General features: G+C 35.2%; 3 protein-coding genes across 5 annotated transcripts; 1 reads left to right on the forward strand and 2 right to left on the reverse strand.

Moving 5' to 3' along the window:
- Positions 1–3,241: 3,241 nt before the first annotated feature.
- Positions 3,242–9,691, forward strand: LOC125869256 (ultraviolet-B receptor UVR8). 2 transcript variants are annotated; one of them, XM_049549824.1, is made up of 11 exons: positions 3,242–3,507; positions 4,862–4,935; positions 5,021–5,105; positions 5,748–5,867; positions 5,959–6,192; positions 6,347–6,586; positions 6,867–6,910; positions 7,466–7,648; positions 7,969–8,059; positions 8,995–9,038; positions 9,138–9,691. In XM_049549824.1, the coding sequence occupies exons 1-11, from the start codon at positions 3,285–3,287 to the stop codon at positions 9,258–9,260; spliced, it is 1,461 nt and encodes a 486-aa protein (XP_049405781.1). In that variant the 5' UTR covers positions 3,242–3,284; the 3' UTR covers positions 9,261–9,691. The 2 variants fall into 2 exon arrangements, with proteins under 2 accessions (XP_049405781.1, XP_049405782.1); XM_049549825.1 differs by having other exon boundaries at positions 3,270–3,507; positions 5,748–5,830; positions 5,976–6,192.
- Positions 9,692–10,779: 1,088 nt separating this feature from the next.
- On the reverse strand, positions 10,780–15,337 carry LOC125869179 (CASP-like protein 5B1). The gene is made up of 3 exons (XM_049549741.1): positions 15,027–15,337; positions 13,068–13,200; positions 10,780–11,221 (listed from the first exon to the last, which is right to left on the reverse strand). The coding sequence occupies exons 1-3, from the start codon at positions 15,155–15,157 to the stop codon at positions 11,024–11,026; spliced, it is 462 nt and encodes a 153-aa protein (XP_049405698.1). The 5' UTR covers positions 15,158–15,337; the 3' UTR covers positions 10,780–11,023.
- Positions 15,338–15,809: 472 nt separating this feature from the next.
- LOC125869074 (uncharacterized) lies at positions 15,810–23,511 on the reverse strand. Of its 2 annotated transcripts, none has more exons than XM_049549638.1 (6): positions 23,245–23,511; positions 19,440–19,479; positions 19,276–19,350; positions 17,526–17,691; positions 16,386–16,653; positions 15,810–16,222 (listed from the first exon to the last, which is right to left on the reverse strand). In XM_049549638.1, the coding sequence occupies exons 1-6, from the start codon at positions 23,296–23,298 to the stop codon at positions 16,031–16,033; spliced, it is 795 nt and encodes a 264-aa protein (XP_049405595.1). In that variant the 5' UTR covers positions 23,299–23,511; the 3' UTR covers positions 15,810–16,030. The 2 variants fall into 2 exon arrangements, with proteins under 2 accessions (XP_049405595.1, XP_049405594.1); XM_049549637.1 differs by having other exon boundaries at positions 19,273–19,350.
- Positions 23,512–23,781: the final 270 nt, after the last annotated feature.

A 23,781-nucleotide genomic window follows, 5' to 3' on the forward strand; every position in this document is an offset into this window, starting at 1 on the left:
CTACGATGATAATTCTCGTGATCCTGATGTCGTACTCATGTCGAATCCTCTAAAAATGCATTACGTTGGAAGGATTCAACATGTATTCGCTACCATTTTTAAAGAGTCTGAATAACGTAATCGCAAGGTACTTTTCTTAAATAAAAAAAGTGAACAACCTAAAATCTCTTAATAAAACTCAATTTTTCCTATTTGTTTTCAAAGAAAAATAATCCTCAAAAGATATTTAGTGCACCTAAAATTCACAAATAGCCTTTTTTTCTAAAACCTTTTTAATTAAAAAAAAAACGTTATTATTATCACGACATAATAATGTCACAAATTTCATTTGTGAATTCTAAAAAATTATCATGATAATTATTTTTTAAAGACGGAATTGAAAAGAAAAAAAGTTATCAATATATGCTACTCCCTTCATTTTAATTTGTTTGTCTTAATTTTATTTTTAGTCAACTTTTGATGAAGAATGTCTTCTTCTTTTATTGACAACACGTTAATCGTAACTTTCCACCTAACATGTTGAAAACCAATACATCTAATATATCTTTTGTTTAAAATTACAAGATATAAAAAGTCTTTTTTTACTTTCTTAAATCTTGTGTTATATCAAAACTAGACAAATAAATCGAAACGATGGAGGATATTTGCTTACAAAGATGTTTAAACTCTAAAACAACCACACAATGTTTTTTGAGGCTAAAAAAATGTTATGTTATGATCATGTGGCATTACGGATCCGTACCCTCAACGCCACTTGCTAACAATGTGGGCTTTGTTTTGTCTATTTATAGGTCTTTAAATCATTGGGCCTATTAGGTTTTCATTCATCTATTTGGGCCAGTAGGTGAATATAGGCCCACTGATCCAGCCATTGTCAACATCAACTCAATGGACTGCTCATTGCCCTTCTTTCCCACCCACCAACTCCGTCACGAGAATCAATAATATTCTCACTTATTCCTCAATCAATCGGAGTTGAACCACTTGAGCAAGTTCGCTCGCTCTGATGGGATAAAGTTTAAAATAAATTAAAGGCAAGCTAAATTTGTTCAATTCGTCAAAAATAATTTTATTTACGGCCAATATATCACGAATTGTTATTCATTCGTCAAAAAGTATTCCAAAATTGTTTTTTCATCATGAATGTTGATAAAAATAACATTACAATTACGAGATAATTAAACAATGGAATTAGTTATTTTAAGATTTTATCTCAATTAAACATGAGATAAGCTCATCATAAAATTAATAAAAAATTCATTATTCCTTATTCCTCATATCAAACGAGTGTTAAATACCTAATATATATAAAAATAATAATTAAGTATCAAATAAGATAATCCATTATTAAAATCTAAAATCCACAGTCCCACTTTTTTCTCACCAACCATTCTGCTTTAGACGTGGCCTTAATTTCCATGGCAAATAAAGTAATTTGGCGGTAGGGGCGGTGCTTGACTTTGATTGTTATCATAAAAAATAAAATATTTTAACAAATAAATTAAATCGAAAAGAATATTTTTCTTGAGAACTTGATTAAACTTCTCCAACTTTTTAAAATAAAACATTACTAATATCTTAAAAATTTGATTAAACATGCTATGAGTGACAAATTCGATAAATCAAATTAGTTGAAAGTATGTATATAAAATAGGAAGAGAGGTGAGCGAGATGAAGAGGGAGGCGAGTGAGAACAAATATTTCAAATACATGTAAATCACATTAGATACATATTATATCTGCAATCAGCGACGTAGCTACATGGTTGTCAGGTGTCTAATTGGACACCCTTTATCAGAAAAATAATAATTCATACATACAAGTAAAATGATACACGAAACGATTAAATAACATATTTTAGATATCCTTAGGACTTAACACAAGAAACTGTTATAACCTAGTGGTTTTAGTAGTGCTCGCGTGTTCNCGTCAAAAATAATTTTATTTACAGTCAACATATCACGAATTGTTATCCATTCGTCAAAAAGTATTCCAAAATTGTTTTTTCATCATGAATGTGTATAAAAATAACATTACAATTACGAGATAATTAAACAATGGAATTAGTTATTCCAAGATTTTTTCTCAATTAAACATGAGATAAGCTCATCATAAAATTAATAAAAAATTTATTATTCTTTATTCCTCGTATCAAACGAGTGTTAAATACCTAATATATATAAAAATAATAATTAAGAATCAAATAAGATAATCTATTATTAAAATCTAAAATCCACAGTCCCACTTTTTTCTCACCAACCATTCTGCTTTAGACGTGGCCTTAATTTCCATGGCAAATCAAGTAATTTGGCGGTAGGGGCGGTGCTTGACTTTGACTGTTATCATAAAAAATAAAATAGGAAGAGAGGTGAGTTAGATGAAGAGGGAGGCGAGTGAGAAAAAAATATTTCAAATACATGTAAATCACATTAGATATATATTGTATCTGCAATCAGCGACGTAGCTACATAGTTGTCAGGTGTCTAATTGGACACCCTTTATCAGAAAAATAATAATTCATACATATAAGTAAAATGATACACAAAACGATTAAATAACATATTTTAGACATCCTTAGGACTTAACACAAGAAACTGTTATAACCTAGTGGTTTCAGTAGTGCTCGCGTGTTCGAAGATCACTAGCAACAAAAAAAAATTCCGCCACTATCTGTAATTCTGTACGTATTTAGTATGATTCACATGTATCTGAGATATCATATACATAGGAGAGTGACGAGCGAGATTTGTTATGTATCTCAAATACATGTGAATCCACTTTGATACAGTGTATCTAAAACAAACTACACATAATTTTGATCTCAATATCCTGTGATACATGGATCTAAGTAATTAACGGCTAAACGAGGTACAACTTGAAAACCGAACCTACCTCAGTAATTTGACACGTGGCAAAATATAATGATTATTGACGAATAAAGCATGGACACGTGTCAAACAATTGGTGAAACACGCCATGAAGCACTCAAATGGTCTATGGAAGGTATAGTTTTGTAAGGCCGGAAATTCCAGAAACTTCGAGGCAACTCTTGGTTGTAATTAAAATGGCGCAAAATCATCTTAGCGGCCAAAATCATGCCACGTGTACTTAAATGCCACATCAGCATCCGACGTGGCATCCTCATTGGCTCGAAATTGATTCTCCTTCTTCTCTCTCTCTTAAAAACCTTTAGGTCACCTTTCAAATATTTTCGCCAACAAACACAGAGCAGAAAAATCTGAGATTGTTAGTGAATTTTCATCAATTTTTGTGAAGTTGTGGGAATGAATGGAAGTGAATTAGGTGTAGGAAGTATGAAAATGGAGGTAATAGAGAAGGAGAAATTAGTGTATATGTGGGGGTATTTACCGGGAGCTATGCCGCAGAGGTCGCCGTTGTTGTCTCCGATTGTTGTGGGAGTTCCACAGCAGGGGATTGTTAATGCAGGAAATTACTCATGGAAGGATGTATGTGGTGGTGGTTGTGGATTTGCTATGGCTATTTCAGGTGATATTCCTTCTAATTTTAGTTTGATTTTGTGTTTTCAATTGAGCATGTGTTCGGGTTAGCTTACAAGCACCTCGATTAATTTTATGGATACTTGTGCTTGTGATGTTGTGATGTTGACAGTAGTAAATGGAGAAAATATGTTTCAATTTTCTCATGTTTGATTCGTCAAATTTTTTGAAATGAGGAAAATGACTTCGTTAGTAGAATTAGTATAACTAATTTCCACAAGTAACTTTTCACATTAATTAGTAAAACTATGGTGTTTGGTAAAATAGTGCTGATATATTTTTTGGTGTGTTTGGTAAAATAGTGCTGATACATTTTTTTTCTATTAAATGTCCTTGTAATTCTTTTATAAAAAAATATTACTTACATTAAATTGTATAAATGACAAAAATGAAATGCAGAGGCAGTCAGGAGTTTAATTTCAAAAAGAGCATTTTGGGGATTATAAAGATTATTAAGAGTAAAATAGTGAAAAAGTTGATTAAAGATAAAGTGGAAACTCCCTAGCATAAGGAGAAGATAGTATATGTTGTTTCATTTGCTTTCTATTTTACTATCACATTTTTCTTGTAATCTTGTGTCGAAAATTTTCCTTTTGAGCAGAGGGTCTATTAGAAATAATATCTCTATCCCACAAAAGGTAGGGGTAACGTCAGTGTACATACTATCCTCCCCAGATCTCACTTGTGAGATTACATTAGGTATTTTGTCTTTTGTAATGGTTATCAAAAAATATATTTTAGTGTATAAACACTTCTAATGTTTACCAAATGTGTAGATAAGCCAAAAAATGCTTATAAACTGATCATACCGGCTTACAAGCTTAGTCATGAATATTATTTGAAAAGAAGGTTTGGATTATTTTATAGTATTTACTCTGCACCAATTTATGTGACACTTTTCACTACTCGAAAATTCAAATGTATTTGACCAACACCTTTTGAATAGTTTTTTTTTTTTGATAAAGAACACCTTTCATATAGTTTTTGAATGTCAAAATTTTATTTTTAAAATATTGAGTTAATCTAATCCAATTTAGGTTAAAAAATTAGTCAAATTAACTCTTATGAAGCAAAGAGTGCCACATAAATTAGGATGGGGAGTAACTGACTGTTTCATCTAAGGTTGTACTGGATATTACTTCTCAGAACTTACTTTAGTTTTCAGTGAATTTCTGATGCACTACTTCGTGGCAGAACTTGGAAATTCTTCTTTGTCTTCATAGTACTAAGTCCTAAATTGGATTTAAAATAATCATCTTTACGGTTTCCCATCTTGTTATATCTGTGCTACTTGACTAACCTAAATTGCACCTACTATGCTGTTTTATACTACTCTTTATCAGATTCTGGAAAGATCATTACATGGGGTTCAACTGATGATTTAGGACAATGCTATGTGACATCAGGGAAACATGGAGTAATTCACTAACTTTGCTTACTCAGCTTAATGACTACTTATACAGGACACATCTAAATTTACATGCAATTTCTTACCTTTGAAGGAAATTCCGGAGCCTTTTCCCCTTCCTGATGAAATTTCTATAGTAAAAGCCGCAGCGGGTTGGGCACATTGTGTTGCTGTTACAGGTATCCTAAGCAATGTTAATGTTAGTGGTGCCACTTATCTTTGAGCAACTTGAAGCTTGTGTATTTTGTGACTTGGGGTTTTTAAATGTGAAAGTACATCTACTTCAACTTCCATTATGTTCTCCTCCTTCACTGGATTAGGGTAATCATAATTCTGCTAAGTTGACTAAGATATATGATTGACTATGTTATGTGTCCCGCATTGCTTGAGGGTTGGGTTTTTTGTCACCTCTTCAGCTAGATTTGAGGATTAAGTTAGGCATAAAGTGCATTTTTTATCATGATATTAGTGTCAAAGCCATCCCTGTTATCTTATTTCCCGATGTTGGGCCATTAAGTTATGTTATGTTATCTATACTCTGGTTGGCAGGGGTTGCAGGGTGTTAAGTGTCCCACATTTGGTTGAGGAATGAGTTGTTTGTCTCCTTACATGGTCTTGGCAATCGTCACCCCTTGAACTAACTTTTGGGATTAAGTTTGGCTCAATGTCCATTTCTTTTCTGATTAGTGAGCTCTGGCCTCTAATATTTGTATATTTGTTACCATAATTTATAGGTTCTCTTTTTGTTTGTTTTCATAATCCCTCATTTCAATGTGTTTATGGAACCTTGGAATGACATTCTACTCAAACCTTAAATGCAGAAACTGGAGAAGTTTATACATGGGGGTGGAAGGAATGCATTCCTTCTGGAAAGTTTCTTGGGGAGCAAGCCGTAGACAAGGAGGTAAGCGACGGGCAGAGTTCATTTCCGGCACAGCAAGGTATTTTTGGATTGGCTTCACTGTCACAAAGAAGCACAATCTGCTATTTACATTTTACAGAATAATATTTTGAAGATTAACTTTATCACAGTAAGCCGTCACCCCCAGGGATCGAGATCCAAGGTTGGAGCAGCAGCTGGTATAGAGACTAGAGGGGGAGAGGATAGTGCAAAACGTAGACGGGTATCATCAGTGAAGCAACCAGCTGAGAGTTCATCCCCAGGTGATGAAGGTCCCTCAGCATTGCCATGTTTAGTCACACTGAATCCAGGGCTGCGGATTGTCAGTGTAGCAGCTGGTGGGCGGCATACACTAGCATTATCAGGTAATTTTGTATGTCTTGGATAAACTTCCTTCGACGCATCATACAATTGTCTTTACGTTCCTGGAACATCATTTGTGTACATTGCCCTTTATGAATTATACAGTTACATTGCCAAAGATTTTCCAAAGAAGAATAACATTTTTCTTTTTTGTAGATATAGGACAAGTGTGGGGTTGGGGCTATGGGGGGGAAGGACAGCTTGGCCTAGGCTCCAGGATTCGAATGGTGTCCTCCCCACATCCTGTGCCATGCATTGATTCTTCTTCTTTGCGGAAAGACAGAGCTATGGGCCTTTCTCATGGATGTCAGGGGTCAGAGGGACAAGGCCTCAGAGTTCCTGGGAATTACATCAAGAGAATTGCCTGTGGGGGCCGACACAGTGCAGTAATTACAGGTTCGTTTTCTAGTTTTTGGGAAGATTATTAGGATATTTGGTCAGTTGGTTATACTAACATTTCAGCACTTGCTTATTACAATGAACATTAATTATCAGTAATCAACGTGCCTACTTCATGTTGACTATACATGTGCATTCTTCATATGACTGATGTTTTGTCTCTTTCTATGTGTTCTCTATTGGTACATTATCATATACAGTTTCCCTCTTGCAGTCCTATAATTTACTTCTACAATAATTTCTACTTATAATTTGTTGCTGCTGAATTTCAAGGTAGATGCTGGAGCACTGTTAACTTTTGGTTGGGGATTGTATGGACAGGTGAGTTTCTTGGGATCAGTCTATTGCACAGTGGATTTAAGCACTGGAGTTGTTTAAAATAAGCTATATTCTTGATGAAACAATAACCACATTTTTTTCTTTGCGTGCACGCGCGTATGCATACATCCATCATATGTGTTGTGTACATCCATCGTATGTGTATAAAGTAAAGTAACATATCTCATGGCATTATTTTCTTCTGAACCCAATTGGACTGAACTTGAAGAAATTTGCATCCACTATGTTGTAGCACGATGATCTTTTGAACACTAGAAACTTGACCACAACAATACTTATGTATTTCCATAAGAAAGAATGTGTGTGTATATATATCACCTAACAGGAGAAAGAAGAAGGAATATCCACTCTTGTCTGAAGTTGATTTCGAATTGAGAATTTTCATTAAGGTGCTATGAACTTGGGAAGGCATAGTAAATTGATGGTAATTGTAGGACCTCCCTACAACAATATATAATCATATGTTCCCTTTTGATGTATTATAGGATTCTTTTATTTATTAAATAGTATATTAAGCATTGATACTGCATTTTCCAGTGTGGTCAAGGGAGTACAGATGATGAGTTAAGTCCCACGTGTGTATCTTCATTACTTGGCATCAGGATAGAAAGTGTAGCTGCAGGGCTCTGGCACACTGTATGTATTTCTGCTGATGGTGATGTATATGCATTTGGAGGGAATCAATTTGGGCAGTTAGGCACTGGCGCCGAGCAGGCTGAGGTACAATTTTGAACCTTTGTTCTTTCCCTCCTATCCAACCCTGTAGCTCTGTTAGTACTGTCACAACTGTTAATATGAGAGACTTCCAAAAACTGGGTAACATATCATACGGAGAAGTGTGGCTTGCTTACTTGGAAATACTGGCAAAGTTCTTAGTGACCGGGGATTTTCCTCTGGTAAGGGTTGTCACAATAAACTTTACATAAGTGCACAGTAGGACATTTGCCCTTCAGTAGCTTTCCTATGTTATTTCACTATACTAAGACTCCTGCAGATCTTTTACAATCTAGGAGTTAACTTTTACTTTTTACCTATATCAGACACTACCTCGGCTCCTGGATGCTCCAAGTTTGGAAAACATGCATGTGAAAGTTGTATCTTGTGGAGCACGTCATACTGCCGTAGTCACAGGTATGGCTCGTATCTGCGTCTCAAAAACTTTTCTCCTGCTAGACATACTATGTTTAGACTCATCAGAAGCTTCAGTAAATTGATGGGGCTAATCAGATGAACATTAAGGTGACAAATGAGCGTGTCAGTATAGGGTCAAAGAAACTCCAATATTGAAGAATACTCGGATATGTAACACAGCCTGCTAATTAGTCTAGTGAATATGATAATGGGAAAATGATTTTTGCTGTGGAATATTTTGGTGAACGGTTTCAGAAACCTCTAACAAATGCCTATATCTATGTAGCAGATTCTCTGTTTGTCGTTATGTATTTTTTAGGAGACCCCTTTCATCGATCAATAAAGTAGACTTGATGGGGGTCAACCCATGGCAGCATAAATCTTGATGTACATTAACAAAGGACTTGTAAAAACTTATAATTGGACAAGCTTGGGCTACTACAAGGTCCTCAACTTGATTGGCTGAAGGCGCACAATACCCTTTTTTTCTCCAAAATTCATTTTCTTTATTATGGTCAATAACTTGGGGTTTAAGCACTAGTATCATCATGGTTGACTTTCTTGATTTGATATGTAACTGCCATAAATATATAGCTGAGATATCTGAGGGGAAGAGTCAATTGTCCTATGGGGAACTCAGTTAAGTAATTTCTCCTATAGCCAATACGTGATTGTAGAGGTGTAAGAAATCGTCTTTCTTAAACCAACATGGTAAATATGGCATAAAGCTTACATGATTGTTGAAGTGGTGTGGTGAGTAACTGGAAAGAAAATGGATGCAGTCACTTTTTTTTAGCTTACTGTATCGTTCTGATAAGCTGCTCAATTAGCTATCTTTTGGACGTATAGCAACTAACGTCTTAACAGTTGTTCATTCTAGAGAGTATTCTTTTTTTTGTTAAGCTCATAACCTTTCTCCTGTTTGTTTTATGAAGGTGATAGCAAAGTATTCTGCTGGGGGTGGAACAAGTATGGTCAGGTAGCTATAGGTGTTCACTAGTTTGTTAAGTTCAATTGTTTGGCATTATACAAGTGGTTATGAGCTAATGAACAAATGAATTCATTCATCTTTGTGCAGCTTGGACTGGGTGACGTGATCGATCGAAATATTCCATCCCAAGTCTCAATGGATGGTCATGTACCGATAAATGTCGCTTGTGGATGGTGGCACACACTTCTACTAGCTGAATCACCTACTTGAACTATTACTCATCTTATTGATGCAAATTCACCAGTTTTGCTAGGTTAGGTGCCTTTGGTTCTCTATTCAAGATATGATATATGCATATGGTACATATAGTAGTTTGCTTGCATATATATACTAGCATGGAGTCAAATTCTTTAGTTGCAAGAATAAGGTGGTCATCGTCATCCTACCAAGGCAGCAACATGCAAAGAAAGATATCGTCTACCTATTGTGTCATGTCAATTTAGGATACAGTGTAAATCCTCTTCGCTACTGGATTTTCTGATGTATCGAAGATACTCTGGTATTGTTTGTTAGAGCAGCAACTATTATAGCTTTTGGGGGTACTCTTTTCGAGTTCAGATGTTGTTAGACTGTTGTAATTTATCAATTTTGTGTCTCTGATGTTTTAGAGTTTGTGCATGTATATAATGGTGGTTTGAAAATTTTATGGGCAAGTTTGAGTTACTTTTTTCATATTTTTTCATTTAGTTGACAGTTTCAGCCAAAGTTTATTTGCAGCTGTTCAAAGCTGATATTATTTGCATGTATACACTAATGTCTCACATGCAGGCAAATGTCACTTGTGAGATAACACTGGATATGTTGTAGGCAACAAACACCAGTACCGCGAAAATTGAAGTGCACAATACTTAGCCTAGAAAATCCTCCTCCTCCCAACACTATATCATCGATCTTTAAAGTTTAATGAAAGGATAATTGCATCTTTGGCCGATTAAACGTTTGTGAATTTTTATTTTGATTCTTGTATTATTTAGTTATGCATATTTACCTTGTGGTTAATTTTAATTTGTGTCTTTGCCCCTTTATAAGGGAGCTTATTACAATATTCTTATTCTCCAATATGTGTTACTGTTTATTGCTTCATTTATTTTGTATCTTGTTGTTTGCTACCATGTTTTTTTGTAATCATTCTTCAAATGCTCCTTTGTTGAGTTGAGGGTTTATCAGAACCAACTTTCCTTCTGTGGAGGTTTATTTACATTCTATCGTCTCTAGACTCCGCTCGTGGAATTACAGTTTTGAGAGAGAATTTCAATACTTTGTGACTCTTATTATCCAAACACCAAAAAAGAAAAGTTTGTTTTCTTTTTAAAAAAACAGTACCATCAAAGGAAAAAGTTTCTTTTTCGTAGGTGATTTAAAGATAAGTTTCCTTGCATCTCATGGAAAACAACATAACTGAGTGTACTTTTATGAGTGGAGTCTGGAGAGGGTAGAGGGTGATGTGTACAGCCGTAACCCCCTACTTTATGAAGGTAGAGATATTAGAAAAGAAGCCACGTTGAAGTTCCTTTCTTTTGGTTAAAGCAAGCACAACATATGATATGATACGACTAAGTAGAGAACACAAAGTGTTTCTCCATTTGGGCCTAGCACCAAAATGCAACATCTATAATGGTTTGTGTGTGTGTTTTCAAGAAGATATAATCAATTTATGTGTTCACTCTTCGATTGATTAGAAATAACAAGGCAAGTGAATTGGTTTATGAATTAAGATGTCAAAATCATGTCAAAAGCAATGAAAGATAATCTTGAATGACATCTTACTTCACGAATCCATGGCATACACTTGGTATTACACAACCAAAAAAAATGGTTTTAATGAGAAGACGTTCATTGGCAGATATGATGAACCTCAAAACAAGCCACTAAAGGAAAAACATAGTTACTACTTCCTGTACATAAGTTCTCAAAGTCAATAATATTCACATCACCATATGAATACGTGGTAGCATGCGGTGAAGGGACCTTAATCAAGAGGCCGCGAGCCAAAACATGACGCAGGAAGAAATGGCAAGGAAGAACCATGAGATGAAAGCCAAAGCTACTGAAATTTGAAACATATGGCAGGACAGCTTAGGGGTGGATTTGCACATATTTGTATCTTTAATGATCAAAACTACCACGCCGGCTGATGAGCATGCAGCAGCAAGTGATAAAATGGCTGTCACCTGCATCATGATAATATTTACAACATGAATGCAAAACATGTCCAGAAATTACATGCAAAATGATAAACTATAGTAATCTTATTTAACATAAGAGGAGTCTCTTCTTTTTAAATAACCGATTAGTGGTATGCCTAAGATTGCCATAACACCTTCTCCCTCTTGGAAACTGGCTAATCAAAAAGATTTTACTTGACTTTCAGGAAGTCAACAATCAGCACTGCATTGGCTTGTCTAAAACTACCTATGCTGATGCGTAGAGTATAGGATAATATAGGATGATAATTGAGTGAAGTAGCATTATTTTGGTTTAGCCAGAATTGGCTTTCCTTTAGCACACAGCTTATTCTGATCAAATGAATAGAGCAGTTGGATTAGATATGATGCATCTCCGTGTTAATTTTATGTAATGTTCCAGTATCTACTCTCAAAGATTCAACAATTGGGAAAGCATTCCAATATCTTGCAAGTTCGACTGTATTCAACTTCAAACAACTAAAAATGCTGAACTGCTAGGATTGAATATTGCAAAAACATAGCAATTGTTCCAGCAGAATATACCAATTTTCTTTCCTAGAAGCTCATATATGCAAGACTAGAGTGAGCAACATCATTTTACTAGTCACTCTCAAAAGGTCTATTATTAATGCAGTTACCAGAAACCATAACTTCTTCCCCTGATATGAGACCTTTTAAAGGCATACATTAATGGCAACAACACCATACCCAGTATACACACGTGGGGTCTGCAGAGAGTGGAGGTGTACGAGACCTTACACCCATAACCCAACCTTTGTGAGGTAGAGACTGGAGAGGTTGTTTCCAATAGACCCTCGGTTCAAAGCATTTTAACAAGGATAACTTAATAATTTCTTTGAATCCAAAAAAGGACACATGATTCAAAAAAGGATATGCCACAACCATTCCTAGTCATGTATTAATCAAGCTACAATATCCAGAAAACATGTTCAGAGTGTATCTTATTCCAGTGCTATGGGTAAACCGAATGGTATTAGAAATTTAGACACACATTCAGGACAGGGAAACATAGAAATGATGTGTGATGGTACGTGGAACTCACATTAACCATAAGTTTGTTCTCTATCTCATAACAAATCAATGAAGTTGGCTCTTTTGACTCCAACAAGCTCGATGGAATGGATACAACCTTGGATCTTCATGAGCGATATGAGGTGCTTTTTTTTTTTAAGAGAAGTGCGACATGACGTGTTAAAGCAAAAGGGAATAATAGTACTACATACTAAAGATATAAATAAACATATTGAAGAGAGAAAAGACATTATCACATTTCATATATAACCTATATAGACTGGTTTGCTAGTTTCTACTACTTGTATCAGGTCAAGTGCTAAAACTTAGTATCCAAAAATTTACTCTGGTCTCCCTAATGATGGTATATTTCATGTAATCCTGATCCTGCTTTACTAAGCTTGTCTTAGGAGTTGCTATTCAGTTGTTGTGTGCTAAAACAGCTGCTGACACTGCTAACTAGCTTACAGCCTCCTTATAATTGGAAAAGATGATTCCGTCTTTGAATTTAGGAGCTTTCATCAATTAATTCCCATTATACTTGGAAAGTTTTCTAAACTCAGACACATAAAGTCATCTTTAGGTTATAACACTTGCATGTATCACCACCGCGCACACACATAATTTTTTCTTTTCCTTTGAGCGGGAATGTTGATGTATTTCAAAGTAAGTTCTTATACTGATAAACTAGAAAAGGAATATATATACAACACTTCTCACCTAATTGGCGTGAATGCTAAAAGATTACCCACTGATAAGCATCTATGCATAAAATAGAAAATAGAAAGGAGAAGATTACCCAATCACCGATTACAAGCAAGCTCAAAAAGACGTAATTCCTTAGATCTCTTTTCAATCTTAAGGCATGAATATCCAAGCAGGCAAGTGAGAAGCTCCATATTACTTGCAGCCCCATTGCTGCAATTAAATAACTGAACCAAGAAAATCATGTAGTTAGAGCATGAGCACAACTATAATCTTATCGAACAACATAGGAGACAGAAGTTACTACATGAAACTGAATGCATTTCACTTAGCAAATTGTCAAAGGCAAAGCAACTTTACTGCTAAGAAAGAGCGTTCAGCTAGAAAGTCATGATTTGAAAAGAAAATTGATATGAGAACAGAACCAAAAGATAGTAAAAAGAAAGAAACAATAGGAAAGTTGCTAAACATACTGGAAAATACTAATGGACAACAGACTAATACTTTCAGAAGCAACTAGTCAGAAATCTTAGCCTATAATGGATTTCCTAAGTGTTCAATAACAACAATTCAAATCACTCTTTAAAGTACAACGAGCACTATTACAGATTCTCAAAGGTGAGGCAAGTTAACCTACTATTGAATTGTAGCTAATAATTAATTTGGTCCGATAGATGGAAAATCCTGCGAGACTGATTACTGAAGGCTACCATCGCTAAGGAATATAAATGCATTTAATCCATGATATCAGGCTCTCATGTAGTCAGAGTCCAAGATTGAAAACAAGTGCGTTTTTCCAATATTTGGAGAGCAAATTATGACTTGAAGCCAAAGACTGAAACCTTCAGCATTCAAAGGGACACAACTTTGCTTTTATGGAGAGAAAACTGAAAGGAGGATATGAATACGTTGAACGATTACAGAGGAAAAGTTCAGCAACTGCGGATAGATAAGGCATGTTCTCTCATGCTATAATAGCCTATGGATTATAATTTTTCCAATAAGGGTGTGTTTGATAAGGAGGAGAACATTTTCCAGAAATGTTTATCAACTTCCCCATTTTTGATTGATCAAATGTCTTGGAAAATATTTTTTCTCTAGGAAAACAAGTTCCTCAAAAATTAGGAAAATGATTTCCTGGTGGAATCAGAGAAAATAAGTTCCAGAAGTGGCATTTGCTTATTATCTCCACCCCCACCCCCTCTCCTCCTCCCCCACCTTACAACACCCTGAACTCACCCAAACCCTTCATCTCCCACTACCCCACCAAGCTCTTGGTACAATATTTTCTATTTACTTAACAAACACTAGAAAATAAGTAAGAATGCCACTTATCAAGAATTCTTTTTTCCTAGGAAAACATTTCCTTCATACCAACTACACCCTAAATCTACAAACTACCAAAATTTGGCATTAGCACCAACGTTTACCAAAGTAATGTAATCTTTAGCTCAGATTGATTGAATGACGCTTTGCTATGTCTGATGAAACTAACTAACAAGAGCCCCCTTCACCCATCCAAAGAAAGGTAACCAATAACAAAATGTTTAATGCAGCACAAAAACTGGAACTGTAAACATCACTTTCACAAATTAAACACTAAAACTCCCAACAACAACAAAAAAAAAAGCATCCATAAATATAGCCCCATATATTTGTATGTGTTTGTGTGCATTACCACACCCACTTCAATATATAAACATAGCCCCATATATATGTATGTGTTTATGTGTGCATTTTCACACCCACTTCAATCTATTCCACTTCCTTTTATCATCAACAACAACAACATACCCAGTGTATTCCCAAAACTGCAGTCTGGAGAGGGTAGTGTCGGAGCTAGGATTTTCGCTATTTGAAACAAGTAAATATACGATGAAGCCGAAAACTATACATATATTTAAAAAAAAAACAATTTAATCATATATAAACAGTGTAATTTTCTGAGGATGAACCTCCTTAGTCCTTCCTACCTATCTCCGCCCCTCCAATAAACCCATCAGAAATCAGTTCATTTTATCCAAATAGTAAGAGAAAGAGAGGGAGATAATACCAGAAAGCAGTACAAGTGGCGAAACCATGAGAAGAAGCCATTACAACCATAGAAGCAGCAGCAAATAAACACTGACCCATTCTCAATACCAACCCACTCACTTTCCCTGGACCCCCAAACAACTCCTTCATCCTCTCTCTCTCTACAACTGCTTGTTCATTTACCACAAAATCACATACACACTCCTTTACAAAACTAGAACCCTAGATCCGATCAAATTGATGTTGATTTTTTTATGGATATTGATTACTAGTACAGTTCGAATCCACAAAAGAAAAAAAAAATGGAGTAACAAAGGGATATGTTCGCAAGGTCTTCAAGAACAACTTGAGTATGACTGCTCCGACTGATACTCTTTTATTTTCAACACAGAGAATATTTGTTCTCATTTATATTTTATTCCCCATTGAAATATAATTTTTTAAGGAACGAAATAATATAAAGTATAATTTTTTGACAACGAAATTCAATAATACATGGCAATGCGACTGTTTTGAACGCGGCATTAGTTATATAACGATGTCGATTAGTATACCAGTTCTAAATGACTATGGGCTATGTATCTAAAAATATTTTTCTGTAAAATAAAACATATATTAACAATTGTAATACGAGAATAAATCGATTCTAAAATCTAATTATTTAACAACATTCACACTAATATTTAGATATTTATGCAAAAACAGTAGGAAACCCACCCCCCACCCCACCCCCCCCCAAAAAAAAAAACTCCACTTCAAAGCATGTGGGAAAAGGACAATTTTACTATAACCTTCATTCATGAAAAACATAATCATATACCTATAGACCAAAAAAACATAATGCAACATGACTTCTCTACAAGTTTCCACTGTTTGTACTGTCCACTCTTTGCTTCACACAACTATGCAAACCACTGATTAAATGGTACACCAAACACACCAGAAAAGGGAAGAAAACAAAACTCGAACTACACTTTTGAAACTGCAAGTTGAGCATACAACAGGCAGAGTAACGCGAAACTTTTAAGAGAAGAACCACATCTTGATGAAGATTGTCAAAGCTGCTTGCAGGGCAAAAGAAGCAACCAGTATAATCATAAGATCATCTGACTGTACATATGTTCTGAGGTTTAAAGCAACGAAACTAGCTGATGTTGTGGCAGCAGCAATTGTGATGGTCCACCTAAGGAACTCAACGGGGATGATCAACAGAAACTGAAAAATGGAGAAGACATAATAGGATCTTAGTGAATACATGTTGCCAAAATTTTTAATTTTTATATTGAAGTGAAAGAAAACCAGTAATTCTCCCTTATTATTATGTCAGCAATAAGATTAATAAGGGTCTGAGTTATCCAGAGAAAAATTATATACTTACGGAGCTCAGAACTAAAACAAAGAGTGAATATCCCCACAAGCACCAGAAGCGTATCAGGCTAGCACTTATACCCATATACCGAATCAAGAAGTAGAACCCCAACGGCACTAGCAATGCATAACCATATACTGAGCAGGCTGCCACATTCACATAATTGACATCAAAGTTCCAAGAACTATTCCTATCGCTCTGCATCAGGTATGTGGCACAGTTCCCAATGGAAGAAAGGACAAATACTAAAGTAGTAGATATCCAGATAAGCCCATAGCTGAAATATGCAAGAACAGGAGAAAGAAGAACAATATTAGGTGGAGAAATTTAAAAACTCACATAAGTCAAGGAAAGCACACTAATCCCACATTACAAGGAGATGCAAGATATTAAACAGAAAAAGAGAAAAAGGACACGCTATTGAATTGCTACTGTACAACATCATATCTAAGAGAATTGCTTTACCAGCAGCTTGAGAGGCTCCAGAACTGAAGCAAAGATTATTTTGGCTTGATACATCAATAACGTAATGGTTTTATGTCTCAAAAGACAAAAACTAGTATATCAAATTCCCTCATAGAAGAATTAAAAATTTGTACATCAGAACTGCAAGATACAACATAGGACACCAACATGCAGAATTAATCATTATCCTAGAATGAGGAAATACTATACACAATCAAACAGCAAGAATATGGACAAGGTTTCCCCTTGAAACTTCACCTCATGAGAAATATACATGTGATCAGCATCCCATTTTCTAATAAGTATGTGTTGAGAATCTTATTACAAAGACTTCACTTCTTTTCACCACAAAGGTCCTTAGCAAGCTTGAGTTTCACTACCGAAACAGAAGTTTTTTTTTTGCATCTTTTTTCAATTTTTATAAAGGATTATAAGCTTCAAGAACATAAACTGGCCAACGTTAACAGATAAAAGAGAACGAAGAACGAGCACTGAAATAAGAGTTAAGAACAAAATACATATAGATGCATAAGTGTATGTATATATGGAATATGGAAACTTCTGTCCTGTTGTTCGAATTAGCTCATATTACCTCAAACCTAGTTAAATAATCTATACATTAGCAACTGACAAAACTTAGTTGCTTTCTCACCATGTTTCTACAGTTATATATGTAGGACTTACAGGTCAGGATTAGCATCAATTTTGCTGAAGAAATCTCCAGTAGTAGGATTCAATGAACTCATCAATCTGTTCAAGACAAGGTCTGTATCCACATTAAAATATTCTGTATAAGATGACACACTAAATACTCCATTCCACTTGTTTGTTGATTGCTGCCCATCTCCTTCTGCATAAAATAGGTAGGTGTTACTTGAACTAATGGAAGCTGCACGTCTATTACTTCTGATGTGCTGTATGAATTTGGATTACATAGCAATCATATGCACACCTTAAAGCATCATAGATGCCTAGCAGTCATTACAAGAAGGTAGGTTTAACAAGTCAAGGTTGGTGAATGCCATATGGAAGAAAGGAAGCCCAAGAGGGACAATAGCATGAAAAGGAAAAGGAAGCAAGTAAGAAAGGAAAAGATCAATGTCAATCGTTCATGCAGATATGCAGAAGTAAGCTGCACAAACAGCCTCTTTCTTTATTTCAGACTTCAATTACCTGAACCTAAATTGCAGCAATCCCTTTCCTTAAACAGTGTGATGTTAACAATGGATTCCTCTCTGTGGTCTACTAAATATTACCTAAATAGATCCCATCACTATCACTATATGGTCATGTCTCAGAAAAAATTTCAATCGTAGCTCCATCCTTTAAGGTTTTCCCCTTTTGTCCAAATGTGGAATGGCCTCGTAGATCCTCAGTATGGAGCCTTATATATACAGGTAAGTGATATTGTTTCTAAATTAGCTTCTGTGGAACCATAAACAAGAAAGAAACAAATTCATGTGATGAATGGTTATTTAAGGGTTTGTTTTCTTTTGGAGACATGTTAGTCAAGGTAGTAATAAATTCATGTTACCATGCTTTTACAGACACTCAAAGTCTTTCAGTTCATTTAGGTTGTTTAAGAAAGAAGCCACCTCTGCTATATTGTAATACCCAGCTAGAGATCTGCTTGAGTTTTCTGATTTCAATTCAATATTTACATTCACAAAAATAAGGAGGAAAAATTAGGTTTTGTAGAAAGTTATCTGCACATTTGAAAATACATATACAAATTGCAAGACCTAAACACATAATGGACTTATGTGATTGTCCAAGAAATAGAAGATAAAACCGATACTGTAGCAATCACCTAGGGCTTACCACCAGTGGCAGTTATTTCCTGGTCTGCTATATAACTTCAATCAGAACCCATTAGTCCTATCTTATGTACCATTCTCTCTTTTCATGATTCATGGTGTTTGGCACAATTTCATATAATAACCTAAAACGATCCACAAGTCTCAGAATCAATCCATTAATAGAAATGGAACTTATAACTCAGAAACAATGTTTTGCATTGAAGGAGTTCTATATACATTTTTCAACAAATAATATATTTGCTAAAAAAAATTCAAGTCATACTAACTCTACAAGTCCTCCACAAGTCTCAACAGTAGATATTTACTAATTTGTTTTCAAGTCATACTAACTCTACAAGTCCTCCACAGGTCTCAAAATCAAATTCATTAAAACAAATTGAACTTCAAACTCATAAATGATATTTTCTTATTGAATAATTCAATTTGCATTTTTCAAACAAGAAGTTCAATGTATTCTTCATTCCTCCAGGGACATCCAATAAAAAAGTTTAATGCAATCATCATCCACCATCAAAATGACATGCAAGTCCCACCAACTTTCTCAGTATTCAGTAAAAGAAATTATGCCATATATCAGGAAGAAGGAAATACAAGTATCTTGAAAGACATACCACCTTCAAGAGTTTGATACCCTCTTCCTGCATTTGAACCATTATTTGGAGGAAGTATTGGAGAATTTGCTGTAGGGGCTGCTAACAGCATTAATAGATTAGCATAAGTTTGTTCTTCAAGAGAGCAATCAAAAGAGTTGTAACAAATTCCTATTACAGGAGGGTACCTTGTGGTTTATAGCTGTTCTTTTCTTCAGTGACAACTGCCTGTACAATATATAACAACTATAATGTAAAAGAAGTGTCCTAAGCAAATACTAGAGTCAGTTAAAGGTATAGTTGAAATTACTTAATAAACAATCAAAACTGACTCTAGATAAGACTTTTGGGTTTAAACTTTAGATTCCCGGAAAGAATTAATTCCTGAGTATTGTTGTATCACTAAAACATAATATTTCAAGGAAGTCAGATCCTTCAAATTAGTTGTCAAATAAAATGCATTCTATTGTAGTTTTATTAAGAAAAAGTTATTAATCCAAAATCCTTTATTTATCATTTCAACAAAAAAAAATAGTAGTCTTCATTTCAAAAAGGCTCTTTTATGATGTCTTTACAATTTGAGCAACTTTGCATCCTAACTGTGAACAACAATAGACCCGGTGTGATCCCACAAGTGGGGTCTAGGTAGGATGTACGTAGACTATACCCCTACCTTTTTGGGGTAGGGAGGTTGTTTCCGATAGACCCTCAGTCAAAAGAAGTGTAACTAAACCAGGATTGAAAGGAAAATAATGGCAGCAAAATAGCAAGATATACCGAGCAAATGATGCAACAGATAGTAGTGAAATTTATATAATAAGATGCTACATGAATACTAACTAATACAGGATAAGGAGATTGACCCCCCTGTTTTTCCCAGTGTTATCAAAGGCGCACTTTAAGCACGCTTAAGCCCTGAAGCAAGGCTCAAAACGTGTTGAGCGCTTCGCCTCGCCTTATGTGCGCTTCAGTGTCGTCATCAAGGTTCTAAGACAAACTTTTCCTTGCCAATGAACCTCTTATGAAGAATTGACACTAAACAATTGATATTTCACTTTATAATTAAAAAAAATTGATTTCATTGGTCATATATTTGTCATTCATGTTTATAATTATTAGTCTTGGACTAAACATATATATTTGTATTTTTTTCTCCCTTTGCACCTTTTTTCATTAAAGCCCACGCTTTATTTGCGCTTTGCGCTTCAAGCCCCCATGGACCTTAGAGCTTTTTTGCGCTTTTCGCCTTCAATAACACTGGTCTCTCCCACATAAAAGTATGACAACACTCGCTTACTTACTACCCTTCTACCCTAATCCTCGACCTCCATATTTTCATATATAAAGTCGTGTCATCAGTAAGCTGAAAATGTGTCATGTCTTGTCTAATCACCTCTACCCAATTCTTCTTTGACCTATCTCTATCTCTTTTAAAACCTCTTATAGCCGATCTCTCACAACTCCTTACTGGACATCCGCGCACTTCCTCTTCACATGCCCGAACCATCTCAACTTCACTTCCCTCATCTTGTTTGTCTCAAAGACCATTCTCACCTTGTCATGTATTAACTTTGTTCCTATTCTTATCTCTCCTAGTATGCCCACACATCCATCTACGCATCCTTATTTCCACTACCTTCATGTTCTGAACGTGTGCGTTTTTTACTAGCCATCACTCAGCCTCAAACGAGAGTCTACGTCCCCCCACTCTATAAAACATACCTTTAAGCATTGGTGACACATTCTTATCATATAGTACCCTAGACAAGAGCCTCCATTTCACCTACCTTACTCCAATACGGTGTGTGACATCCTTGTCAATCTCTATGTTTCCTTGAATAATAGAGTCAAGATACTTGAAACTTGCTCTCTTCGGTATGAATTGTGTATCGATCTTCACTTCCACTTACGATTCATGCATTGTGTCACTAAACTTGCACTCAGGTACTTTGATTTAGCCCTACTTAACATGAAACCCTTTGATTCTAAGACCTGTCTCCAAGCCTCTAGCCTATTGTTAACTCTACTACGCGTCTCATCGATCGATATTATGTCATTTGTGAATAACATACAACATGACACCTCCCCTACAATATGTCGTGTCAATTCATCTATAACTAAGGCAAATAGAAAGGGGCTAAGGGTTGATCTTTGATGCGACCCCATCATGACCGGGAAATGTTTTAAATCACCTCCCGCTGCCACTGCTCTTACCCAGGTCTTGGCTTCATCATACATGTCCTTAATAGGACTAATATAAGACACATGAACACCTTTAGAATCCAAACATCTCCCTAGAAGCCTTCCTAGAAACTTTATTCTACTTCTTTTCGAGGTCAATGAACATTATGTATAAGTGTCTCTTCATATCCCTATATCGTTCCATCAGTCTCCTTACAAGGTGCATCCAAACTATGAGGATTCAAAAAATACTCTATCCGGAATCAACTACCATGTTCAAGTGCAGCTAGCTCAAATGTGTTAAAATATACCCATCTTATGCTTATTTCCTATATTTTCCAATTATTAGTAGTGTCACACAATAGAAAGAAACAAATTTATCATAACCAATCACAAAAATCCCAATGTAGTTAGAAATTTTCAGTACGAACTAATAATCAGTTTCCCAAATGTTTTTTTTGTTTTTTTCCCCTTAGTCTCGAGGGTCTATCAGAAACAACCCCTTTCTCTCACCTCTGAGGTAGAGGTAAGATCCGCATACATTTTACCCTCCCCAGACCCCACTGAGTGGGACTACACTGGGTATGTCGTTGTTGTTGTTTCTCCCTTAGTTCGCAGTCGAACATACTTTTACAAAGAAACAAATAATCACAACAACCAATCAATAAACAAGCCTCAATCACGAACTAGTTGGTGATCAACGGTGTGGATATAGCAAAATTTCACTCTTCAAATGGAAAAATCTCTCTAACACAAAAGGAAACAAATTAACCACAAGAATCAATCAATCAACTACGCCTCACAACAAACTAGCTAATTTCTGGTACATTGAATCCTCAATACCAATTCCACTTTATTTTAATCCATTTAATCCCAACATTGATAATAATTTGTCTTTTAAGGAACATTAATTGTTCTTTAAAGGAACTAATTTAACACAATGAATAACTAAAGTCTCAATGTAGAGAAAATCTCAATAAATCATAAATTTCCACTCACAATCACTCCATTAGGGAAAACAATCAATCAGATCATCTATGCCTCACTCCAAACTAGTTGGGTTTCTACTACATTGAATCCTCATCATTACCAATTCCACTTATTCGAATCCAATTAACCCCAATATCGATAATAATTTGTCTTTTAAGGAACCCTAACCATTCTATATACTTAAAGGAATCTAATTTACCTCAAAGAGTAACTAAATCTGAATGTAGTGAAAAATCTCAACAAATTGTGCATTTCCACACACAATCAAATAGCAATTCCACTCTATACAAATCCAATTAATTCCAATGTCGATAATAATTTGCCTTTTTAAGGAACCCTAACCACTCTATAAACCTAAAGGAAGCAAATTTACCTCAAAAAGTAACTAAAATCCCAATATAGTGAAAAATCTCAACAAATTATACATTTTCACACACAATCAAATGTCAATTCCACTCTATTCAATTCCAATTAAATCCAATATCGATAAAAAAAATTGTCTTTTAAGGAACCCCTAACCACTCTATAAACCTAAAAGAAGCTAATTTACCTCAAAGCGTAGCTAAAATCCCTATGTAGTGAAAAATCCCAACAAATCATACATTTCCAAACACAATCAAATACCAATTCCACTCTATCCAAAACCAATTGATTCCAATATCCATACTAATTTGTCTTAACCCTAACCGGTCTATAAACCTAAAGGAAACTAATTAGCTAACTAAAATCGCCAATGTAGTGAGTATCTCAACGATTTGGAAAAATCCACAGACAAAAACAAAAGCTACCGGCAAAAACAAGTGGGAAGTGAAAAGTACGTACCGGTACTGAGCCAACAAGGTGACTCGTCGGGAAATTGGTGTAAGAATCGTCCATCGGATTGTATAATGAAGACAAATACGAAGGAGATCAAGCTGTACCTATTGTTTATGAGATGAACGGTGAAATTTCCTCTTTGAAATTCGTTTTGGATTACTTAATGAAGAAGCTTTTCGATTAACGAAAATGGAGGAGGAAAGTGACCGGTACGTCTGAACAGCGACGGAGTCACGCGTGTTTAACGAACATTTACCCAGCGCGCCATTGAGAATGGAGAATGGGCTTGGAGCACATTATGGCCCATTACTTGATATCTCCTAGGCCCAAATGGATGTCAATATTTTATGAGGAATTGACACAGATATTTTTACATACAATTACTATATACAATTGGCAACATATAGCCCAATATTAATTAGCAATTAATAGTCCAAAAAAAGAAGAAGCACGTAATAGCCTAAAGGAATATAACGATTTTTTATAGTTTTTTTTTAAACCATGTGCAACCAACCAGCATTAATTAAGGAGATGTGGGATTAT

The sequence above is a fragment of the Solanum stenotomum genome, chromosome 6 (assembly GCF_019186545.1).
Source record: "Solanum stenotomum isolate F172 chromosome 6, ASM1918654v1, whole genome shotgun sequence".
Lineage (NCBI taxonomy): Eukaryota > Viridiplantae > Streptophyta > Magnoliopsida > Solanales > Solanaceae > Solanum > Solanum stenotomum.

Coding starts and splice junctions, on each gene's coding strand:
- LOC125869256 (XM_049549824.1), top strand. CDS start 3,285: ATGAATGGAAGTGAATTAGGTGTAGGAAGTATGAAAATGGAGGTAATA. Junction 4,936..5,020: donor TGACATCAGGGAAACATGGA/GTAATTCACTAA, acceptor TTACCTTTGAAG/GAAATTCCGGAGCCTTTTCC. Junction 6,911..7,465: donor GTTGGGGATTGTATGGACAG/GTGAGTTTCTTG, acceptor TGCATTTTCCAG/TGTGGTCAAGGGAGTACAGA.
- LOC125869074 (XM_049549637.1), bottom strand. CDS start 23,298: ATGGACGATTCTTACACCAATTTCCCGACGAGTCACCTTGTTGGCTCA. Junction 19,351..19,439: donor GAACAGCTATAAACCACAAG/GTACCCTCCTGT, acceptor TGCTGTTAGCAG/CCCCTACAGCAAATTCTCCA. Junction 17,692..19,272: donor GTATCAAACTCTTGAAGGTG/GTATGTCTTTCA, acceptor TATTTTATGCAG/AAGGAGATGGGCAGCAATCA.
- LOC125869179 (XM_049549741.1), bottom strand. CDS start 15,157: ATGAAGGAGTTGTTTGGGGGTCCAGGGAAAGTGAGTGGGTTGGTATTG. Junction 13,201..15,026: donor GCCACTTGTACTGCTTTCTG/GTATTATCTCCC, acceptor TTCTTGGTTCAG/TTATTTAATTGCAGCAATGG. Junction 11,222..13,067: donor TGCTTGTAATCGGTGATTGG/GTAATCTTCTCC, acceptor ATCATGATGCAG/GTGACAGCCATTTTATCACT.